The sequence below is a fragment of the Gobio gobio genome (genome assembly GCF_949357685.1).
Source record: "Gobio gobio genome assembly, chromosome: 13".
Taxonomy (NCBI): Eukaryota; Metazoa; Chordata; class Actinopteri; order Cypriniformes; family Gobionidae; genus Gobio; species Gobio gobio.
The window spans coordinates 38,491,319-38,512,649 of NC_137106.1; the positions used below are offsets into that span (position 1 = coordinate 38,491,319).

General features: G+C 38.8%; 1 protein-coding gene across 19 annotated transcripts in view; it reads right to left on the reverse strand.

Moving 5' to 3' along the window:
* cdc42bpaa (CDC42 binding protein kinase alpha (DMPK-like) a) overlaps positions 1 to 21,331 on the reverse strand; it is a 104,745-nt gene that overhangs the window by 6,680 nt on the left and 76,734 nt on the right. For 4 of the 19 annotated variants that reach the window (XM_079832316.1, XM_079832317.1, XM_079832313.1 and 1 more), the window contains 17 exons: positions 20,979 to 21,098; positions 20,621 to 20,698; positions 20,400 to 20,505; positions 20,172 to 20,308; positions 16,338 to 16,477; positions 16,163 to 16,244; positions 15,821 to 16,040; positions 12,944 to 13,006; positions 12,224 to 12,820; positions 9,967 to 10,064; positions 9,765 to 9,849; positions 9,226 to 9,349; positions 7,048 to 7,165; positions 6,439 to 6,621; positions 4,531 to 4,648; positions 1,667 to 1,827; positions 895 to 969 (listed from right to left, as the gene is read on the reverse strand). In XM_079832316.1, coding sequence (XP_079688442.1) covers positions 895 to 969; positions 1,667 to 1,827; positions 4,531 to 4,648; positions 6,439 to 6,621; positions 7,048 to 7,165; positions 9,226 to 9,349; positions 9,765 to 9,849; positions 9,967 to 10,064; positions 12,224 to 12,820; positions 12,944 to 13,006; positions 15,821 to 16,040; positions 16,163 to 16,244; positions 16,338 to 16,477; positions 20,172 to 20,308; positions 20,400 to 20,505; positions 20,621 to 20,698; positions 20,979 to 21,098 — 2,505 coding nt within the window. Of the gene's footprint in view, positions 1 to 894; positions 970 to 1,295; positions 1,828 to 4,530; positions 4,649 to 6,438; positions 6,622 to 7,047; positions 7,166 to 9,225; positions 9,350 to 9,764; positions 9,850 to 9,966; positions 10,065 to 12,223; positions 12,821 to 12,943; positions 13,007 to 15,820; positions 16,041 to 16,162; positions 16,245 to 16,337; positions 16,478 to 20,171; positions 20,309 to 20,399; positions 20,506 to 20,620; positions 20,699 to 20,978; positions 21,099 to 21,331 lie in introns of those variants that run through there. The other 15 variants (XM_079832324.1, XM_079832323.1, XM_079832320.1 and 12 more) reach the window with 6 other exon arrangements.

Below are 21,331 nucleotides of genomic sequence, written 5' to 3' on the forward strand. Positions count from 1 at the left end.
TATAAGTTATTTAGGTTTTTTTTGCACACAAAAACTATTCTCGTCGCTTCATAAAGTTATTTTAGAACCACTGTAGTGAGATGGACTTTGTAACAACGTCTTTAGTACCTTTTATGGGTCTTGAGAGTGTAAAGTGCATTGTGCCAATGGAGGCCTTTCAGAGCCATCAGATTTCAACTAAAATATCTTCATTTGTGTTCTGAAGATGAACGGAGGTCTTACGGGTGTCGAACGACATGAGGGTAAGTAATTAATGACAGAATTTTCATTTTTGGGTGAACTAACCCTTTAAGACTAGTAGTGAATATATTATATGCAGTAGGATAACCATATTCATCTACACAGTCACGCAGAGCCAAAGCACAACCAAAACAATGTCAACGGAGGGGTTTTTTAATCGCAAGAGGGCCAAGAGTTACATAGTGTACTTTTAAGGCAAAATAACAGTAGACCATTTTAACCCATCTCTAATGTTCAAGGACAAATGCTGTAACTACTGTTCAATTACTAACAAGATTTACTCAAGATTCATTAAAAATATCTGAAAATATTTGTTATCCATATACTCAGCTGTTGGTCGATTTTGGTGCATTTATTTGCTGATGTGATCATTTAAAAATAGCCAAAGATCAGCAGATTAAAAGAGTTCACCACTAGCTACAACAACCACAACATCAATCCTCCTCTACATAATATAAAGTGGATGGATAAAAGGTGCTATGAAACACATTAATGCAAGCAAACACTGTACACTTTCACCACCTACACAGATCAAACACACTTTCACTGAGGAGATCAACTAACCCATTTCCTCCATATGAGGTGGGATAAATACACAGGTCTAGGACGGAGCTACAAGGATCAGATTGGAGGGAGCAGGGTCATGTATGTTACCTTTAGCTTACTAAGCAGGGTCCTTAAAGCCCTTTTCAGATCAGGGGTCTTCTCTGTGGGTGACACTCCTGGACACTAAAGAGTCACACACAGCACCCACACGTCATTATAGAGTACACAAAGTCAAACGTGGGCCGAGGCACAAACTGTGTGTGCAGGTGGAGTGTAAGCAGGTCAACACCTCAATCTGTGGATATGGTGCCACTTCACACACTCAACATGCATATAGCGTGAGAAAGAGAGGATGGAGACCCTCCAAACACATTTTGGCATGTGAAATGCAGCGAATGCCTGTATATTGGTTTTAGGGATTGTATAACACACTTCTAGTGCTCTCTATTGAGTTTTAGCTGTGATCAGCATCACAAAGAGCTCCAGGAGTCAAACTTTTACCTGTTCTGATCAGTCTGGAGGTCGAATCAACATGTTAAATCAACATTCACAAGAAGAACACACCATAAAGGGGCAAATACACCTTTACAATTGAAAGCTTATCAGTCTTGTCATTCAGAAGAGACCAAAACATTTCCACATGACTACCTCAGCAGTAGGTTTGCAGAAAATCACATTTATTGTATCCATAAAGAATCTTATTTTTAGCACACACAAAAAAAAAACCTTTCAAGTCTGATTTTTGTAATATATTTAGGTTTAAAACATTTTTTTTACAGTTTATTTTTAAAATTCCCAAGTTAAAAATGAATAAGGAAAATGCTTTTAGAAACCAAGGCATCTGGAAAAGAAGCCACTGACAATCGTTTCTGGCACTGACCTCTCTGTCAAACTGGGAGAGAGGGGCGTCACTCCCGCAGTCCACGCCCCCTCCGGATGAGAGCGAGCCATCAGAGGGTGATGTCATCTGACGTTTGGTGGAACCGTAGTTGCTAACTGAAAAGTCCCGTCTCAGTGCACTGCCATTTTGAGCGGTGGAGCCTGGGATATGGGACAAATATTTCAAATTACACTATGTCCAACAACCCAATGTCAATTGATGACAAAGTTTAAAAGCTCAGAGTAAAAAAAAAAAAAAGAGCAATCGTAAGTTCAGAAGAAAATTTGAAAATTCGAAAAGAATGTTTGTAAATTAAAATATTCAAAAAAACATCTAGAAATCACGTACTGAGTGATTTACTTCATAACGGTAAAAAAAAGTACAGTTTTTTGTCTACTATAAGTAGGTAAGTATTCGATTTCGGATGCAGCGAATGTGAAAAATTCTAAATACAGTTTGAAAATACAATATGAAATTTCAAAAGACAATTTAGAAGTTCAAAAGACGGTTTCAGAAGCCAATCTGAAAATTCTAAAGGAAGTACTACATGAGTTCAACTATTAAAGGGATAGTTCACCCAAAAATTAAAATTATCCCATGATTTACTTACCCTCAAGTCATCCTATGTGTATGTGACATTCTTCTTTCAGACGAATTCAATTGGAGTTATTAAAAAATGCCCTGGCTAATCCAAGCTTTATAATGGCAGCAATGATCATTTCTCTCTGTGTCTGTTTTTTGAAGTCCATAAAAGTGCACCTGTCCGTTATAAAAGTGCTCCACGCGGCTCCAGGGGGTTAATAAATTCCTTCTGAAGTGAATCGATACCCATCTCTTTCTACAGTCTTTCTTTGAATCTCCCTCTTGCTCACTCTTTCACCTCCCCCATCATGAGACACAGAGAAACGACCTTAAAGGGTTAGGGTTAATGACCATTCCAGCCATTATAAAGCTTGGAAGAGCCAGGACATTGTTTAATATAACTTAGAGCCCGACCGATAAAGGATTTTTAAGGCCGATACCGATACAAATATTTGGTCACTTAAAAATCCGATATTCCGATATATCAGCCGATATATATAAAAAATAAAAAAATAAAATAACAGAAACGCGTAAAAAAACACAAACAGATTTCCCTTATACATCAGTTATTTGTAGTTATTCATGATCCCTCAGCCTCTCTAAAATAATATGATAATGCAGTTTAAAAATAAACTTGTTTGTTTTATTGTTACAACAGAACAGAGGAACATAAAATATATTAAAGTTCTGATAAATAAAATGTATAAAAATACAAACTTAAGATATGAAACTTAAAGTCGTTTGGACGAAAACACAATAGGCTAACAAAAACAAAAAATCAAAGTTACCAGTATTAATAGATGTGGTAAGCTTTATAAATATAACTTTTAGCAAGACTGGAAAAAAAAATATTCAGTTAAGTTCTAGAAGTTCTGATAAATAACAACAACAGCAAAACATAAACTATATACAGTATAAATATGAGCCACCTTATAATTACAATGTCAACTTGCTTATCCCTTTACATGCACTTTTAATTCTATCCATCAAGCTACCACAAACCATTTTCAATCATCATTTGCTGCCTGCCTTCTAAAATCTACTAACGTTACTGATGATGACTCGTGTAATCCATTATTTGACTCGTTAATGCGGCGTCTGAACGAAGTCACGCACTTTCGTTCACTCTTCACGAGCCTAACTTACGATTTACAATGCAGAGACTGGAACTACAAATATACTAGTTATAAATACAGTAATCATTACTTTATTTAGGCAGAATAAGTTTGTTGTGTTTTTCAAGGCGCATTAATGTTAGCGGTCTCCCACTGATAGCCATGGCATTAGCTAGCTTTGTGGTTAGCGTCTATGATAAGTTATAATTTAGAAATATGTATACTTTTTCAAAATAACGGGCAGGGGAGAGATGATACGTCTCATGATGTCAAACTGTCAGACTATTAAAGAAATACATCTTATTCAGTCACATTGTCCGAGGTAAAATAAGTCAGTCAACTGTAACCTAGCGTAATTACCAGCTCTCTTGGCTTACATGTAACAGCAAAACTGGACTTGGCAGTTACAAATTGTGTCATGTTATTTGAGTTAAGAGAACTGATGGGGATGTTCTTTTAACTGTTATTCAATTCAAGCAATGTATGTCTCGTTGCCAACTTACATGCACTTCAAGGATGATCTGTGTTGTGAATGCAGCGCTCAGAGCGCTGAAGCTCAGCATGACTCTGCTGGATCAGCTGGTGGTGTTGCCAGCCGGCACGTTGTAGAGCGCCCTCTGGTGGACAAACTATGAAACGCCAACACTCAATGTGTTTGAGAGGTGTTTCGTCCGGTTTTTTTATTTTTAAAAAAATATTCATTTATCGGCCATCATAAATGCCGATACCGATAGTTTGGAAAAAGCCTAATATCGGCCGATAATATCGGCCCGCCGATATATCGGTCGGGCTCTAATATAACTCTGATTGTATTCGTCTGAAAGAAGAATGTCATATACACCTAGGATGGCTTGAGGGTGAGTAAATCATGGGCTAATTTTCATTTTTGGGTGAACTAACCCTTTAACAACAAAAATACATTAGTTTCAATGCCTAAATATTTCTGACACTGCAGTTAACTATAAAAATATATATTTAAAATATAACTACGCCAAAAATGAGTTATGGATATTTCCTTTAAATCAGGCACTAAATAGATTTTTCTCATAAAATGTACATTTTTCTACTAATTTATTTATTTTTCCTTGCATTCTTTTTCTTCAGCAACACTTTCTTGACTCATTCTTATCCATATATCTCTATCTATAAACATATTTCAGTACTCACGCGTGCCGAGACCACTGCTGGCGCTCATAGATCGGCCTGGTTCAGGCCTGGCCTTGCTGATGGAGGGGATACTGACGGATGCTCCCAGGACACCACGGCTCTCCTGAGGGCGCATATTCTGAACACCACAAACACACAGCGTGCAGAAAAAAAACTCTTACATTACTTATTACTGAAATCAAACAATAAATGAATTTACAAAAGCAAAATTTACATATCACTATATGATCCTAAATTATTTAGCAAAGAAGAAAAATGAAATAATTATCTCACTTTGTTTTTCAAAAACAAATTTTGCCTTTTGTAAACCCCATGAAATGTTAACTTGAATTTGTGGCTTTTAATCCATGTATGTTTGCTTTGAGGTCATACCTGGTTTTAATTACTTGAAGGTGCAGTAAGTGATTTCTGAGAAACACTGTTGATATTTGAAACAAACACACCCCTCTAGTAATGGGCGATATAAACGATATGCAATATAAACGATACAAAATTGGCCTACGATCTACGTTCTTTTCGCGATAATGCATCATGTTGATGACGCAATCTACCTGTGAAATTTAGAGCCACGAGCTGCAACTGGCTGCAACACATCATCGTATTCGTCATCTTAGGTAAACATAGCTGAAAACAAAACGTAGGAGCTGGTGAAAAAGACCAGTGCAACATCCATTATTTGGACTTGTTTTGGATTTAAGCCGACCGACGAGCAGCAGCAAACTATACTCGGAGTGTGTGGGCTGTGGGGCAACAGCTCCGGCTAAGAGAGGTAACACGACTAATCTGCTCTACCACCTCAAATAAATGCCTAATACTGGAAGTATTTCCCTAATAGGGATTTCACAAGTACTGGTACTTCGGTACCAGGTCGGTACTGAAATTTACAAAATGTGACGATATAAGTAGTAGTGGTAGTACCGACTCCTGAGTATATTCGGTAACCGCAGCAGTGTTCAGTCGCTTCCGTGTTTATCTAAGCGCAGGGCTCCTAGCCAAATATATACTAGTGTATGTGAATATTAAACTGCAAAATACTATTTAAATATTACTCCTGCATGTTCTGCATCTCTGTGTGAATGACGGGCACAGATGCACGGGACACACACACACAAACTGCGTGTGTCACTTGCTCGCTGTCTGTGTGGTCTATGCTGTGTGTCACTATATGAGGACACAAATGCATAAACTGCCACTTCATGAGAATTTAACGTTTCATTTGAGAAAACTGTCAAATCATGAAATGAACACAGACACTCAAAGGTGTTCACGGCAACCCGTCAAAATAAAAGTTTGGTTTAACGTGAAGAAATTGACAGAATATATTGGGCTACTGTTGCAGCCTACAGTAGATTTAGCTAAGTCTCTATGTAATAATAATTTGTCTCTACTAATAATAATAATTATGCCTAGATGGTTGCTTATTTAAACAGCATACAGCCTTTAAATGTTAATGTATTATTTGCTTATAATGATTATCATAAATAATAAAAATCCTAAAGCTCTTGCCTGATCATAACCCTTCTTTTTCCAGTTATATTCCTCTGAGCTTTTCTCTTTTGTAATGTCTCTAAGCCAGTAAACACAACCCCTGCTGCTGATTGGCTCACTCTCTCTCCTCCCCCATCAAGAGTGAACACGCCCCCAACTGCTGATTGGCTACAAGTGTGTTGTGCTGCTCGGTCCGATCCACTTTCAACAGCGTTTCTCAGAAATTACTTATTACACCTTTAAAAAAATAAAATAAATGCAGGGGTGATTTGGCATGCAGAGAAACAAATAGATTGCCAATCTGTGACACAGGCAGATAGTCTGAACACAGACTTAGAATGAGAGTGAGCTAATGCATGTGGGAATAAATTCAGAAAACAGATGGAGTGAGTGAGTCTGTGTGTGTCTCTCTGGTCCTACCAGAGAGCAGATGGAAGCAGGGGTCCCAGGGGCGGAGCTGAGGGACAGGGAGTGGGAGGAGAGAGGGGAGGTGTCCTGAGACAGGAAGTTGTCAGCAGAGGTGACAGTCATGTGATAGACATGCTCAAAGCTGGTAGGGGTGGAGATGAGGCGCAGTCGAGGAGAGGGGAGAGGAGAACCGGGCTACAGCAGGAAACCCAAGAGGAGCAGATATAGAGGGGTGAAATGGAGGAAATAAAGAGAAAAATATAGATGCATGCAACAGTGTACTGCTCAGTAATGGTGTAAATAAAAAGAAGAATATGACGGTGACAAGTCAAAGAGCTGAAGTCATTTAAAAGACAACATGAAAGCAAAATTGACCTTTTTATTTCATAAATGTTGGTTATATAAAATGCCTGTGTAACGTGACATTATGAGAGTCAAATTAGGTTTTATGCTGTCTTTTATCCAAGCTCATCTATAAAACGGAATAAAATAAAATAACAGTGGAAATGATAAACGACTCATGCTCATTAAAACAGCTCTTAGAAACAGATGGATGGAGGCGTAGAGAAGCAGGAGAAGAGTATGAGAGGTGACGTTCTCCCTGCTGTTAGCTGCTCCTACCATTGGCAGCTCTTTCAGGATCTGGATCCCATCTCCCGGGCCCATATGAACCACATGGTTGAAGTTTGTTGGGTTTGAAATTAACTTGTTCCTCATTTCTGGGTCTCTTAGCATCTCCCTGAAGAGCACAAACAGTGCAATGAGGCCTTCTCAAGACTTGAATAATTAAAAGAACAAATTGCAAACATGAAACTTGGACTGCTATTAAGGGCTTTCCACACCATCTTACTTCATGCTTCAATACATTTTTCTTTTACAGAAACTTTCACTTGCTGTTTAGTATTATAATGCTAAAACTTTAGAGATGCACCGATAATACATTTCGCCAATTCTGATTATTTAGAATGATCATTGCTGATAACGATAGTTTGATTTTCTTAAGGAAAAAACACTCCCAACTAATGGTGTACACTATACAGGGAACCTAATCATTTGATACATTAATATAATATTAGAGGTTAAAATTAACAACAGTTCAACTCCTATTTATTTGCAGTTATAATAATTACAACATAATAATTGCACATAAGGTCGTTTTTCAAAAACACTTGTCTTCATTTATTCAAACATACAATTATAATTAACAGTAAATAAGTTGAACTGAGGCGCTATAGTCACATTTTTAAGAGCATCAAATCGCCTTTTATGGTTTAAATTCCGTGATAAAATGGACATAATTTGAAAGATGAGACTTTGCTTCTTATCAGAAGTAATGAGGCACAAATCTCAAAAATCACTGTGATTATTGGATGGAAGGCGTGCTACAAATGTAGTTTGGTGTAGGTACCTGGCAACTAGAGCTTAGATCAGGCTCAAAAAATAAAGCCAGACCCTACCCGAGCCCGACACATTAACTGTAATTATGAGCCCGATTTAAACCAGACCATTTTTTAATACGTGGGCATTCTGACAAGAACAAGCCTGTAATGTGCGAAGCGGACCAGTGTGACGATCAGCTCAACAATCCGCTCTATGCAGGTACGCTCCACTCATGAACCGCTCACCGGTAAAATGACGTTCACTCAAATCCCGCTCAGACATGACATTTATCTGTACTGTAGCCTACTATATGTGTTATAGCCATTAAACAATGTATTTTGTTTTTTTATTTATGTTTATTTATGTATATTTATGTTTAAATATTATGTTATTTTTAAATTTCATCTGATTATGAAAAGTGCAAAGATGGTCAGAAATGATTTTGACCACTTCATTAAGTTTTGTTTTGTAGAAAGCCTTTCTTTAAAGTGAATTTCATTTTGTATAAATTGTATCTGAATTTAATCAATGTTTAATTAGCCAATTACCTGGATTTAATAAATAAGAAGCAAATAGGTTATAGCAGACAATAATCGCGACATGAAGGCGCCATAAATAAACCGAAACTCAGCAGGCTATTTGCCTCACAGACATGAGAAATATGTGTATAGAAAGCTTGAAATTTCTACTTTTAAACGAAACAATTAGAAACTAAAAGAAATGGTTAAGTTCACTCAGAGCGTTTCTGTCCAGAATGCTGCGCTTCATCACTGCATGTGCTGTGAGTTTAACACGCATTTTTAGATTAATCCTGACTTGTGCAACTTAGTACACATTTGTTTCTTAGTTGTAGTATTAGTTCTTACTTTGCTAAAAATATATATTATTTCTGATTATGGCATAGCTTTCTGCCCACCCAATTAGGCTAGGTGATTCATAGTGTCAAAGAGAGCCTGCTTTAACGGCATAATTTTTTAAACTGTTGATGTGTTGTCTTATTAACTTCGACAGCCCTACATTCAACACAAGAAACATTATCTTCAAACACAGTATGAGTACAGTTTGCAGTCAGTTTTTAAACTACCTTTTGATTGACAGGATATAATCGGCCCTAATCATCGGCTGTTTTTTAAAAATTGTCTGATTGCCAATTGTGAAAATTATTGCTTTTATCGGCCGATACAGATTACTGACTGATTCATTGGTTGTGCATCCCTAATAGACTTGTTACTGACCTCATAAATATGTAAATAAGAATGTCTAACCAGGGATACATTAATTATGAACAGCATGATACATGAAACTGAATTTTTTCCTAGGGTTTAAAAGGTACAAGAATGAACAATTTAAAGTATGAAAAGCCCTTAAGAGTTTCCTTTAGAAGTCATGATGGTTAGTGTTGCTAGGCTTGAACATCACCTCCTCTGCTGAACTCTCTCCTCTTCTGGCACGCGGAAAGAAAAGCGGCGTTTGCTCGTCACACTGCGCACCATCTGTTTACGGCTGTTGTCAGATGTCTCTGGCACCACCAGTTCATCTCCCTCTGCACATCATTACACAGTACACAAAGCATTCAAAACATTACACAACACATTAAACGATAGGAAACGATAGAACGACAAACGTCTATTAGGATGTACAGCTCTATTACATCACTTTCATGAGTTGATGTCTCCTATTCACGGGATGCTGCATTTTAATCAAATTCTTTACATTTTAACAACATGAAATCAAAATCTACCTCATTCTCTTTTTAATAAATGTTCCTAAACCTAGTATGAAAGATTTATCCGCGCAAATGATCAAGAAAACAATGTTTGTGTGAAAATGCATTAGTGTTCTCTAACTCTCAAACAACTTTTCATTTTCATTTTATGTTTTTTTTTCATGCTGAATATGCATAAATGCGTGGGGCAGGAATATTCAGAATCCCGGAGCAGCAGGAGGGAGAATCTCACCTGCTGTCTTGTTTTTAAAGTAGATGAGCCGTACGGTCTCCAGCCCCAGCAGGTTTAGAGAGCCATCAGCGTTCAAAGGATGAACCTGCAACGCAGGAGACGCACAGCTCATTAGCACACTGCACTTCAATCTGCCACCTGCTTCTACTATATTTTATTACTTTTTTATGATGTGGTATTGAAGATATAATGAAAAGTGTACATTTTTCAAAGGCATTGTTTGAATCCACTCCATAGTGTTGACGTCAAATACGTCCACTGCATTCTCGCTATACACTGAGAGATAAGGTGCATTATAACCTGCAAGACAAAAGTCACAGAAAACAAGCAAGTTATCCTCAGCATGCCCTCTTCCCAGGAAATTTTGTGCATTCGCAACTACTATAATCTATAAACACAACTTGAGTAGACAAAATATCTAGCCTAAAATAAGGTCATATTATTTACATAAAATAATATTATATACATTATATTTTAAATATAATGGGCAATATGAATATCTTATAATCACAATATGAGTAATTCAATTGACTTTATTGTGCTTTGGCTACAGTAGGTAGTTCCAGTGTGGTCAACAACCACTTCTGCAGGCTGCATCTTACTCTGTGAGATAAACACTCACTCTTTTCATAGCTTTTGCTGGCTCTTTTGAATTTCTATTACTTTTGCTATATTTTCACACCTAAAACAATGATTTGGCAATCCTCTTGTACCACTGTCCTCTTTCGTGCTAAAAAATAAGTCTTCTGACAGTTCTCTCCCAAGTGGTCCAATTGTTGTCAACATTACGTCTGAGAATGATTCAGTGGGCTATATAACACTTTTAATGGTCAATAAATTGCTTCTCTTTAAATGTTTTGGTTCAACATACTTACACACTTACCAACATACTTACCTCTTGTACAGTGGTACAAGAGAATTGCAAAATCATTGTTTTAGGTGTGAAACTTACCTGTTGATCAAAAATTGCCTTAAACTTACAGCAGAAAAAAATATTTAGTGTTTTGGAGACTGTCAGGAGAATGTACAAATTTTTGCAACACAACATTTTATCACTTTGATAAGAAAATCTTATTTTCCGGAATCATTTTAACCAGCTTTTTTGGTAATTGGTCAAGCAGACTTCCTGGAACATTATATCTCTAAAGAACTCTAACATGTCTTCTTAGTAAAGAGTAATTGCTGATTTTGTTGTTTCAGAGGGGGTGTACTCATTTATGCTGTGCACTATTAGGGATGCACCGAATCTAGGATTCGGGTTCAGCCGAATATTGGCCTTTTTGACGGATTCGGTTTCTGCCGAACCTTAGAATTTTTTTCCACCGAACCGAACCCTAGGCTCGAACTACGCGCGCTCCACTGGACGAACGTAATGACGCCGCCGTTGATTATGGGAATGTGTTTACTGGCCTGGGTGGTCCGTTCGAATGCAGTTGGCTGTGAGAAAGTGAAAATGGAACTTGTGAATAGAAAACGTGTTGTTTGGCAGTACTTTCAGTCAAAAGAAGGCGATTCAAGTCGAGCTACATGTTCAATTGGCAATGCCGATTTGTCTCGTGGTGACAAGGACCCTAAACAATAGCCGCTGTTAAAACATTTTCGTATGAAACATCCAAAAGAATACGAGTTGTGCATGAAGGAAACTACAGACAGCAGCCAAAATGCAGCAACTTCAGGTACGGCAAACAAAGGACAGTCATCCTGGAATATTGTTGCCTGTTCTTAATTAAAATTAAATTAAATTAAATTAAAAATACACTGCTGTAGGGATGCTCATTTCGGTTAATTTTCCCAACGGACAACCGCTGCTTATTATCCGATTATTAACCGTTAACTGATAAGATTATAATATTGAATTGGCATTAAATAAAAATATGAGTGTCTGTGACCCGTTAAAAAGACATTTTTTTCATGGGTTTATTTGACCATGCAAACAGCAGCATACAGATAAAATATGAATAAAAATAAAATAAATAGGCCTACACTAAATATTTTTCACTTAAATAATTACCAAATTAAGATAAAATGAATATACACTGAATCCATTTGAAGCTTTGAAGAACCGGAACAGTTTTTTGTCAAATAAAACAAGGCTTCAAATGGCACTGGTGCCCCGGGAATACAGAGATAACGCCACGCTAGAGTGGCCAGCCTTGGGAAGGGCCTTTCATTTGCTTTCCACCAGTCAGGAGCTTGTTCTACTGCTGTATTTTAATACTGCGTAGCATATTTTGCAATATGAGCATCACTACACTGCTGTGGACGTATTTTACTTCATTAATGTGTTTACTGTGATAATGGGAGTAGGATTCGGTATTCGGTTTTGGCAGAATCTTAACCAGTGGATTCAGTATATATATATACTTGCCTTTTTTTTTAAGAAAATTTTGTTGATTGGTACTATCATACTGTAAACACAAGCCATAATAATCAGAACACAAAGACTAATCATCACTCACGGCATGATGTGGGCTTAGCCGGCCACATCAGTTCCTGTTGTCGTGAACGTCTGCCCTGGTAGTCCACATACACACCGATACTGCTAAAGCACAAGAGCAGCTCTTTACTGGAGATCTCCACGACGCAGAGAGCGTCCAGGTTCAGCTGCGCGATGAAGGCCAGGGTGCTATCTTCAGAATGAAGGAGGGTTTTGAACGTTACATCCCCCTGAAGATTGCAGCGCTGGAACCCGGACTGGAAGCCCACACAAAGCTTGTCGCCCTGGAGACCCATCCACTGCATTGATCCTGGGAGGATGATATCCCGCAGCCTCCGATGGCGTGTTTTGCTCTTGTTGAGCTCGTAGACGATCACCTTGTCAGTTTTTTTCATGGCCACAAAAAGGAATGTGAGAGATCCTTGTCTAATCGTGCCTGAAACAAGAGTTTGGCAGCCTTTGGTCTCTGCAATCTTGCAGAATTCTGCATCGCGGTCATCCAGGGCTGTCATTGGGTAGAGTCGCACGTGGCCGTTTCGACCCGATATCACGGCAATCAACTGTTCTGATGGGATCAGCTCAATCTGATGGACCTTCTTATCTCCTACCTTGATAATCTCTGTGAATAGGAATATATAAACAATAAGAGGCTTTGTATTAACATCAAAGAATGCATAACAATGCAGTGTAAATGCAACAGATTAGTACAGTAAACTCAGATAAAGCTTTTAATTACACTTACCATCTTTGGTAACGTGAATAACGTACAGCCCTTCCTCATTGCCCAGGGCTATCCTCTCATGATCTGTGGATAAAGAGAAGTGTAGTTAACATAAACAGAGAGCAGAGTTTGATAAAGCTAAGACGGATTGAGTTGACTTGTGCAGACCAGTTCTTAAATTGTTGTTTTATCAAAGAGGATTTTTCTTGCTCTTGTGAAGTACGAGAATTCATACACACAGTGCCTTGCAAAATTATTCAAACCCCATTCATCTTTTTCACATCAATCTACACTCCATACACCATAAAGACAAAGCAATAAACAGATCTGTGACATCTTTGCAAATGTATTAAAAAGGAAAAACTGAAATAAGTACATTGCAATTATTCAAACCTTTAACTCTTCTTTGTACTTAGTTAAACCACCTTTACAGCCACAAGTCTTTTTGGGTATGATGCGACAAGCTTTGCACATCTGCATTTCACGATTTTCTGCCTTGCTTCTCCTTAGATCCTCTCAAGCTCTTTCAAGTTGGATGGGGACAGTCGGTGGACAGCCATTTTCAAGTTTCTCCAGAGATGTTCGATTGGGTTCAAGTTCGGGCTCTGGCTCGGCCACTCAAGGACACTTACAGAGTTGTCCATAAGCCTCTGTGTGCTTAGGGTCATTTCCTGTTGGAAAGTGAACATTCTGCCCAGTCCGAGGTTCTGAATGCTCTGGACTAAGTTTTCATTAAGGCTATCTCTATATTTTGCTGCAATGAGCTTTCCTTGTAATCTGACAAGTCCCCCAGTCCCTGCCGGTGAAAAACACCCCACAGCACAGAGTCCTGCACTGAATATTGCTGAAACGGGTGAAAAAAATCCTACTGTGTCGGATACGGGTGCGGGTCGGGTCGGACCAGGGAGAAACACGGGTCTAAACACAGGTTTTAAACAGTCACGTGTAACGAATATAGGCCTATATATAAACAATATATGCATGTATATTGTACATGTGTTCCTAAAAATATGCATATACAAAAATATGTCTTGCCTGTATTCCAAGTTGATACAATAATTTCAAATCCATATCAGTTCATCTGTGGCCGCGCAGCGCGCACGTGCCCTAACAGAAGAATCACAACCGCGCCCGATCTGCCTGTACTGCAGTCGTCAAGATGGATCATGAGGAGTTTAAGAAAAGATAGCCGCAAATGTGGAACTTCATCGCTGAGGAAGCACGCAGATAACTGTGGTAACAAACCAAGCACAAGCAGTTCTATCGAACAGTATTTGTGTTATGTTTCCTGAGTTTGGTCTCTTAATAACACTGTCTTAGTACATTAAGCCACGTTAAGTGTTTTTTATAATGGTTTTCTATGGTAGGAAAACGTTTAACGTGTAATACGCGTTGCGTTCATATTCTGGGCTCATCTGATTTTTTGTACATAGTATACTTTATTAGTATTATGTTTACTGAGTTTGGTCTCTTAATAACAGTACATTAAGCCACGTTAAGCTCCCGGCAGAAGTTGTCCTTGTGTTAATGGTCGAGTAATAACTTCTGTATGCAGGCAATAAACATTTTTGTAAGTGTGTTTATAATGTGATATGCTAAACTGATTTTATTGCGGGTGTGGGTCGGGTGTCGGTTCTATTTTAAGCGGGTCGGGTCGGGTGCGGATTTTATTTAGTGCTGTTGTCGGAAAACGGGTCGGATACGGGTTTAAGCACTGCGGGTACGGGCGGGTGCGGGTTTTCAAAATCGGACCCGTGCAGGACTCTGCCACAGCATGATGCTGCCACCACCACACTTTACTGTTGGGATGGTATTGTGCGGGTGATGAGCAGTGCCTGGTTTCCTCCATACATGATGCTTGAACCTGAGGTTCATCAGACCAGAGAATCTTGTTTCTCGCAGTCTGAGGAGTCCTTTAGGTGCTTTTGCTGCAAATTCCAAGTGGGTCTTCACTGAGGAGAGGCTTGAGTCTGGGCACTTTTCCATAAAGCCCACATAAGTGGAGTGTTGCAGTGATGTTTGTCATTCTATACATTTCTCCAATCTCTATATAGGATCATGGAGCTCAACCAGAGTGACCATCAGCATCTTGGTCACCAATCTAACCAAGGACCTTCTCCATCGATTGCTCAGTTTGGCCAGGAGACCAGCTTTAGGAAGAATCCTGGTTGTTCCAAACGTCTTCCATTAAAGATTATGGAGGCTATATGCTTCTATGAAACTTCAATACAGCAGAATTATTCGCAGCCTTCCCCAGATCTGTCTCCAGCTTGGTTTTTGCTCTGTTAAGCATTTTCAGCTGTTAGACCTTTTATTAAGAGGTGTGTGTCTTTCCAAATCATAACCATTTAATTTAATTTGCCACAGGGTAACTCCACTCAAAATGTAGAAACATCTACAACCAAAATTGGAATGCTACCGAGCTAAATTTCACGTGTCCCAGAAAAGGGATATGAATATTTATGCGATGTAATTTAAGTGTTTTATTTTATGCTTGTCATTACGGTGTATGGAGTGTAGATTAAGGTGAAAAAAGTAAATGCAGCAACAAAAAATGAAAAAAATAAGGGGTTTGAATACTTTCTCAAGCCACTGTATATACTAAAAACATGATATTTAATAATATAATTACAACATATAATATATAAGGCTTGTCATGTACTTCCTTTTTGGCAGCAAAAATTTCAAATGGTATGTACATGATACGGACATACCAACAAGCTCATTGACATACGATCACCCACATTTACAAGACAGGCAGATATCTATATAATTTCGCAAACAAAGAGGTTAGCCAGTCATATCAGAGATTATATAAATATGGAATGATTGTTATGTAATAAAAACCTTTACATTAATATTATAAACCCAATATTATTGGGGTGTGGTGGATTGTACCTATAATAGCAGCAGATTGTGTGGTTTTGATGAGAGGCAGTGTGCTGTCATATGCTTCTTTAGGAACGTAAACAAAGCGTTCTTTAAGTTTGCTCTTCTTCAAGAGGCGGTGCAGCTCGTTCAGCAGGCCAACCCATTTGGTTCTTTCCTGATCGGTGTCGGCCAGGATCAAGATGGAGCATTTTTTATTGCTGGATGAGGAGAGCTGTGATGCTGTCACCTGCAGGAGATAAAGAGGACAACAACTTCAAAGTTTATTACTGAACACAGGCACAAAATCATTTTAAATTACAGTACAAAACTAGTGTTACCAATATGAACTTATTTAAATGGTTAACTCACTCTGAAGATACAGGGAATGTCCTTCCTGTTCGCATGAATGACATCTGATGCCAAAACTGAGCTAACTGAAAATTCTTCGTCCCTGCAAACAAAAGAGTATGATTCAGATGTCAAGCAAACACAGTCATTAGAATCAAAGACTGGCTTAAATGTTTGCTTTGAAATCCTAACTGACCTCATGTCAATAACCTGGTTCACCACGACACCAGGCTGAGCAGCTTTGCCCTCTGGGAGATCATATAAGAAGAGTTTGAAGTCACAGACCACAGCAATGGCCCTCTGCCACCCCTTCTTCACACCTAATGGTTTGGGCACCTAAAAGAAAAGATCTCAGAATTAGTTCTCAACGTACTGAAAATAAAACTTTCCTACATTATATTATACAGTATTATTTAGTGCTGTCAAAATTAACACTTTAACGCATGCAATACATTTTTCCAGTTTAACGTGTAAAAAATATTTAGCGTAATTAACGCAGCATCCATTTTTACAGTTATCTTTTGGCTAGCATTACAATATATGATCACGCTCTTATTCATGCAAAAGTTTTTAAACCATTTAAGTGCAACAAGACACAAACTCAGTGCAGCAATGCAGACACAAAATTATGCCAAAATGTCCTTTTTGTTAAAGGAGACATATCATGGAAATCTGACTTTTTCTGTTTAAGTGCTATAATCAGGTCCCTGGTGCATCTACTAACCCAGAAAACGTGAAAAGAGACAACCCAGTAACTTTGTTTTGGTAAACCTTTTTCTATAAGTATGTGGAAAAACGAGCCGCTCAGATTTCTCTCCCCTTCTGACATAGGAAGGGGATCTATTATATTACCGCCCCTTAATCTGCACGCTCCCACCCACGCCGCTAACAGACTGTTCCGTATTAGAATAGTTTCCGCCCTCAGCCAGTTGTACACCGTCCACCATTTTCTCCACGCTCGAGCATCTATAGTTACAACAATGTCTTGTAAGCAATGCAGGTGCATTGCCTGAACGAGGGACATTCCAAGGCAGTTTTGATAAAAAGTTAAAGCTCAAGGATGGATCAGGATGGCTTGTGATCCAACTTATAGTCTCCGGAGCGATACTGGTCACGGCAGTAATGCTAGGGAGAGCGTGCATGTTATTACAGTTCATCTGAGTTGTTTTACGGATATAGAGTTTACCAGTTTATTAAGCACCCCCTGAAAAGGCATAAGGTCTGTATATATTGGTTTACTGTTAGATGTAACGGGTGTTTTTGTGTAATTCGCTGTGTATGCAATTACTGAACTATTTTTTGGATGTAAATGTTTTTTTTCATAAAGCAACTGATTTTCAGTTATTTGTTTTTTCTACTTCTTTCCAGGCACAGAACACTTATTTTTTGAGAGTTGTTCAAGTGCAAGAAGATCCTGTTGTAATGTTTAATAATTTATTTTATAATTAAAATAAAATTTTGCTTTGTAGAAAAAGTGGATTTTTGTTTGTATATGCTGTCAATTATTAGCCTGGATGCCAGCCGAACTTAGCCCCGCCCACAACATTTTTACTCGGGCAGTTCGGTCTGGAATTGATCGGTAGAGAAGTAATTATGCCCGAACAGAAACTGTTCGGACCAATGAAATTGTCAGGGCGGGCTTTAGACGATGATGGACAGATGATAAACAGTAACGTAATCATCCACGTCATCAAAAGCCGCTTGGGTTGAGTTTGTTCTAATCCTAAACGGAGAACTTGTTCGTATATGCATTCACCTTTACTATTTCTCTCAGAAATGATGATCGTGTTGGTAAGTACTCTGTGTATCCTTAAATTATTTTTTTTACAACACCGGCAAAGATCGTACACTAATCTTGTTCTTCTAACGTTAGGCTACTTATTCCAGCGTGCGTGCAGACAGGGTTGCCAAGTTTTTACAACAAAACCCGCCCAATTGCTAACATTCCTCAAAACTAGCCAAAAACAAGCCCAATAGCTTTCCAGGGGGGTTCTCCGGGGAAAAAAAGGCATTTGGGGGGTAAAATATGTGTTATTTTGGCAGGGCTGGCAGCTAAAAATCGCATTCTTGGGTTTGTATATCACATAATTGGGGTCGCTTCAACCCGCGGACATGGCAACACAGTGCAGTTGAGTTCTGTTGACATTTGACAACTAACGTTGTGCGTTGCTCCGTTGCTCTGATTGGTTGTAGGTCTATCCAATTGAGATCTTTCCTGGTTCGGTTGAAACACGCCCCATAATCACAGCCCAACGGAGCGGTCTCAGACTCATATTCTGACTAGAATTGAGTATGACGACGTCAGGCTAGTCAATTATAGTTCTTAGAAAGAAAATTGGAATCGGTAAAAATCGGTATCGGTCGATCTCACTAACAAAAAAAAAACAGAAATCGGAATCGGCCAAGAAAAATGCAATCGGTGCATCTCTAACAATGTACCCCACCTATGGGGCATGTTGTCACATTTCACTTCCATTCTTTCGGGGTAAATCAAGAAAAAAGTATACACTGTATTAATGAAACAAAACCACATAATTGTACTAGACATGTGTGCCATTAATGTGGGAAACAATAAATACTCTGAACCCCAAGTGGATTTACACAAACTGAGAAAGTCAAAAAGCGTTAGGTTGTGCCCCGCTCTCCCCCATAATCCGCGCGGCCGCAGAGGAATTCATAACGGTGCGCATGATATGCAGCCTAGCTCCATTCTTCGTGAAAGATAAAGATCGAAATGCGCACAGGAAACAAAAACCTTGCAAAAATGATATACGATCCGCCTAATCCTGGCCAAATCACAGAGATGCCGATTTCGCACGGGACTAATATTATCACAGGACCTCGTGTTTGGCGAAATATGGTAGGTAATTTGCGGGGGAATTTTTACTTTACAAATTACAGACATGGCCGATTCGCACAGGATTAAGATCACAGACATTCTCTGCAATTATTACAAATCACCGGAGGTCCCCAGATAATACTAATCCCATGCGAATAGGGCTTTAGATGCATCACGATGTGGATTCAAATCACAAATGTCAAAAAATCTATTTTCTAAATGTTGATAACGTAATATTGATGGAACACAAAAGGTACAACTCTGAAGCGCGGGAAGTGCAGCGCCCGGACCGTCTGTGGCGTGCACATAACAGAGACGCATAATAGCTCAGCGAGAAATCCAACCGGCACCCTCTGCATTAAAAGCCAGTGTATGGAAGCACTTCGGCTTCTATGAAGTTGAAGTGGAAAATGACCTGGACAAGAGCCACACTATATGCAAGTTGTGTCAAACAAAACTAAAATATTTTCGAAACACGACAAACATGAGAAACCATATTAAATGTTTCCAACGCTCGGTTGAAAAAAGAAAATCTGTATAGATAAAAAGATGCATCAATAATCATTTATCATAGCATCGCAGCCCTCTGAATCGCAATCAAATCGAATTGTGAGGTGCCTAGAGATTCCCAGCACTAAATATGTCCCCTTTAAGTATCCTCGCAAGCACAGTTAAATGGGTTAAAAGAAGTCTTAAATGAATGTAAAGAGTTGAGAGAAAATGTGTAGCAGATCCACGTCATGTGCAACAGCGGCAGGTCTTAAAGTGACAGCAGCCTAATAAACCAGCTTCTGTCTGTCTTTGAGTGATTTTCTCTTTTTTTGTTCTTTGAATATCCTTACTGCTCTTGACTGGATAACATTTCTAGCTTTAATAGGGACTAATTTACATTCAATTTATAATTTATCAGTGACAACTGTGTTTGAAAACTTTATTCAATGTCTGTATATCCTACCTGTTAGACCTATCTAAAATCTTAAAGCACCGTTTACAAGATTACATGGGTCAAAAACAATAACTTTTTGTGCATTTTGACACGGCAAGTAAAAATCTGATTAAAAAAATGTAAAAAAAGTTAAATGTAGCATTTATTATAATGAGTTTATGTGAAGATTGTTTTAAGTTCACACATTAAAAGTAATAGTTGAGATTACAAAAATGTAATGAGAATTTTAAACTAAAGCTTCTAACCTTGACGTGGCCCTCATAAGCTGTGCCGATGCCCTTCTGGGGGTCTATACCCAATGGTCCTTTGGTTTGATCTGGTGGGATCGGGCACACGGCAGGAGCTTTGTCCGCACACGTCACATGACAGGAGAAATTACAGACTGCAGAAGGAGGAGAACAATGTGAATGCCAATCTTAACGCCACTTATCATTTCCATGACAACCTCAGCAGTTGCCGTAGTGACCCCTTACCTTCACACGTACAGCCCTGTCGAATTATTCCCACCATTAGAGAAGTACACTGGTTACACTTAGTGGGCGTATTGAAGGTCTTCACCACGAATTGATGGGCCTTTGGCTATAAAAACAGCAATTTAGAAAAATATAAATGACAACATATTAAAAAATATAAGTTATGTTTGAATGGCTGATATGAAAGTAACTAGAATGAGGAAAGTTAATTCATGAATTACTTTAGGTGTGCTGTGACCAGAGCTACTGTATCCTGATCGAACGGGAGTTTGAGCACCTCGTTGTGCCTGATCTACCTGCTGGAAACATAGTCATGGCTATTAGTCAAAACATGCTAACATCCTATTAGAAAGCATCATCTGCATAAATCTCTTTTTCTGCATGAGTGAAGTTTTGATCCAAAACCTGCTGAGCTCCCTACCAAGATAGCCCTATAAGGCATGCTTTTGGTCACATTTTAAAGGTGGCATCCCATGTGCTTGTACTGGACAAGGGAATCCCAGAATTCAATGTAGCAGTTCAATGTACAAAGTTTCTGAGTTGCATCGTTGCGAAAGGGGTCAGACAGTGAGAAGTCACCTCATTAGACTCCATATCGCTGGTAGTTGAGGGTGAGCGAGAGTGTGATGTGACCTGGGATCTTCCATCTTCCTCCCGGGATGGTGTGTTGGACAGGCTGAAGTTATCGATGGAATCAATCTATTGAGAAGGTTAGAAAAAGGAAACGTTTAGAGAACTGATCCAGCTGTACCATTAATTATGAGCAGCAGAACCAAGACATGCCTGCCAAACATAACAACAGGCTCTTTGAAAAGACATCATGCACATTAGCAGCATTTTGACAGGACAGAGGTTTAAAAAAACATCTCCAAGACCCAAACAACACGTCAATGACACCTGACAGGAACAAGCACAGAGAATGTAGAGAAATC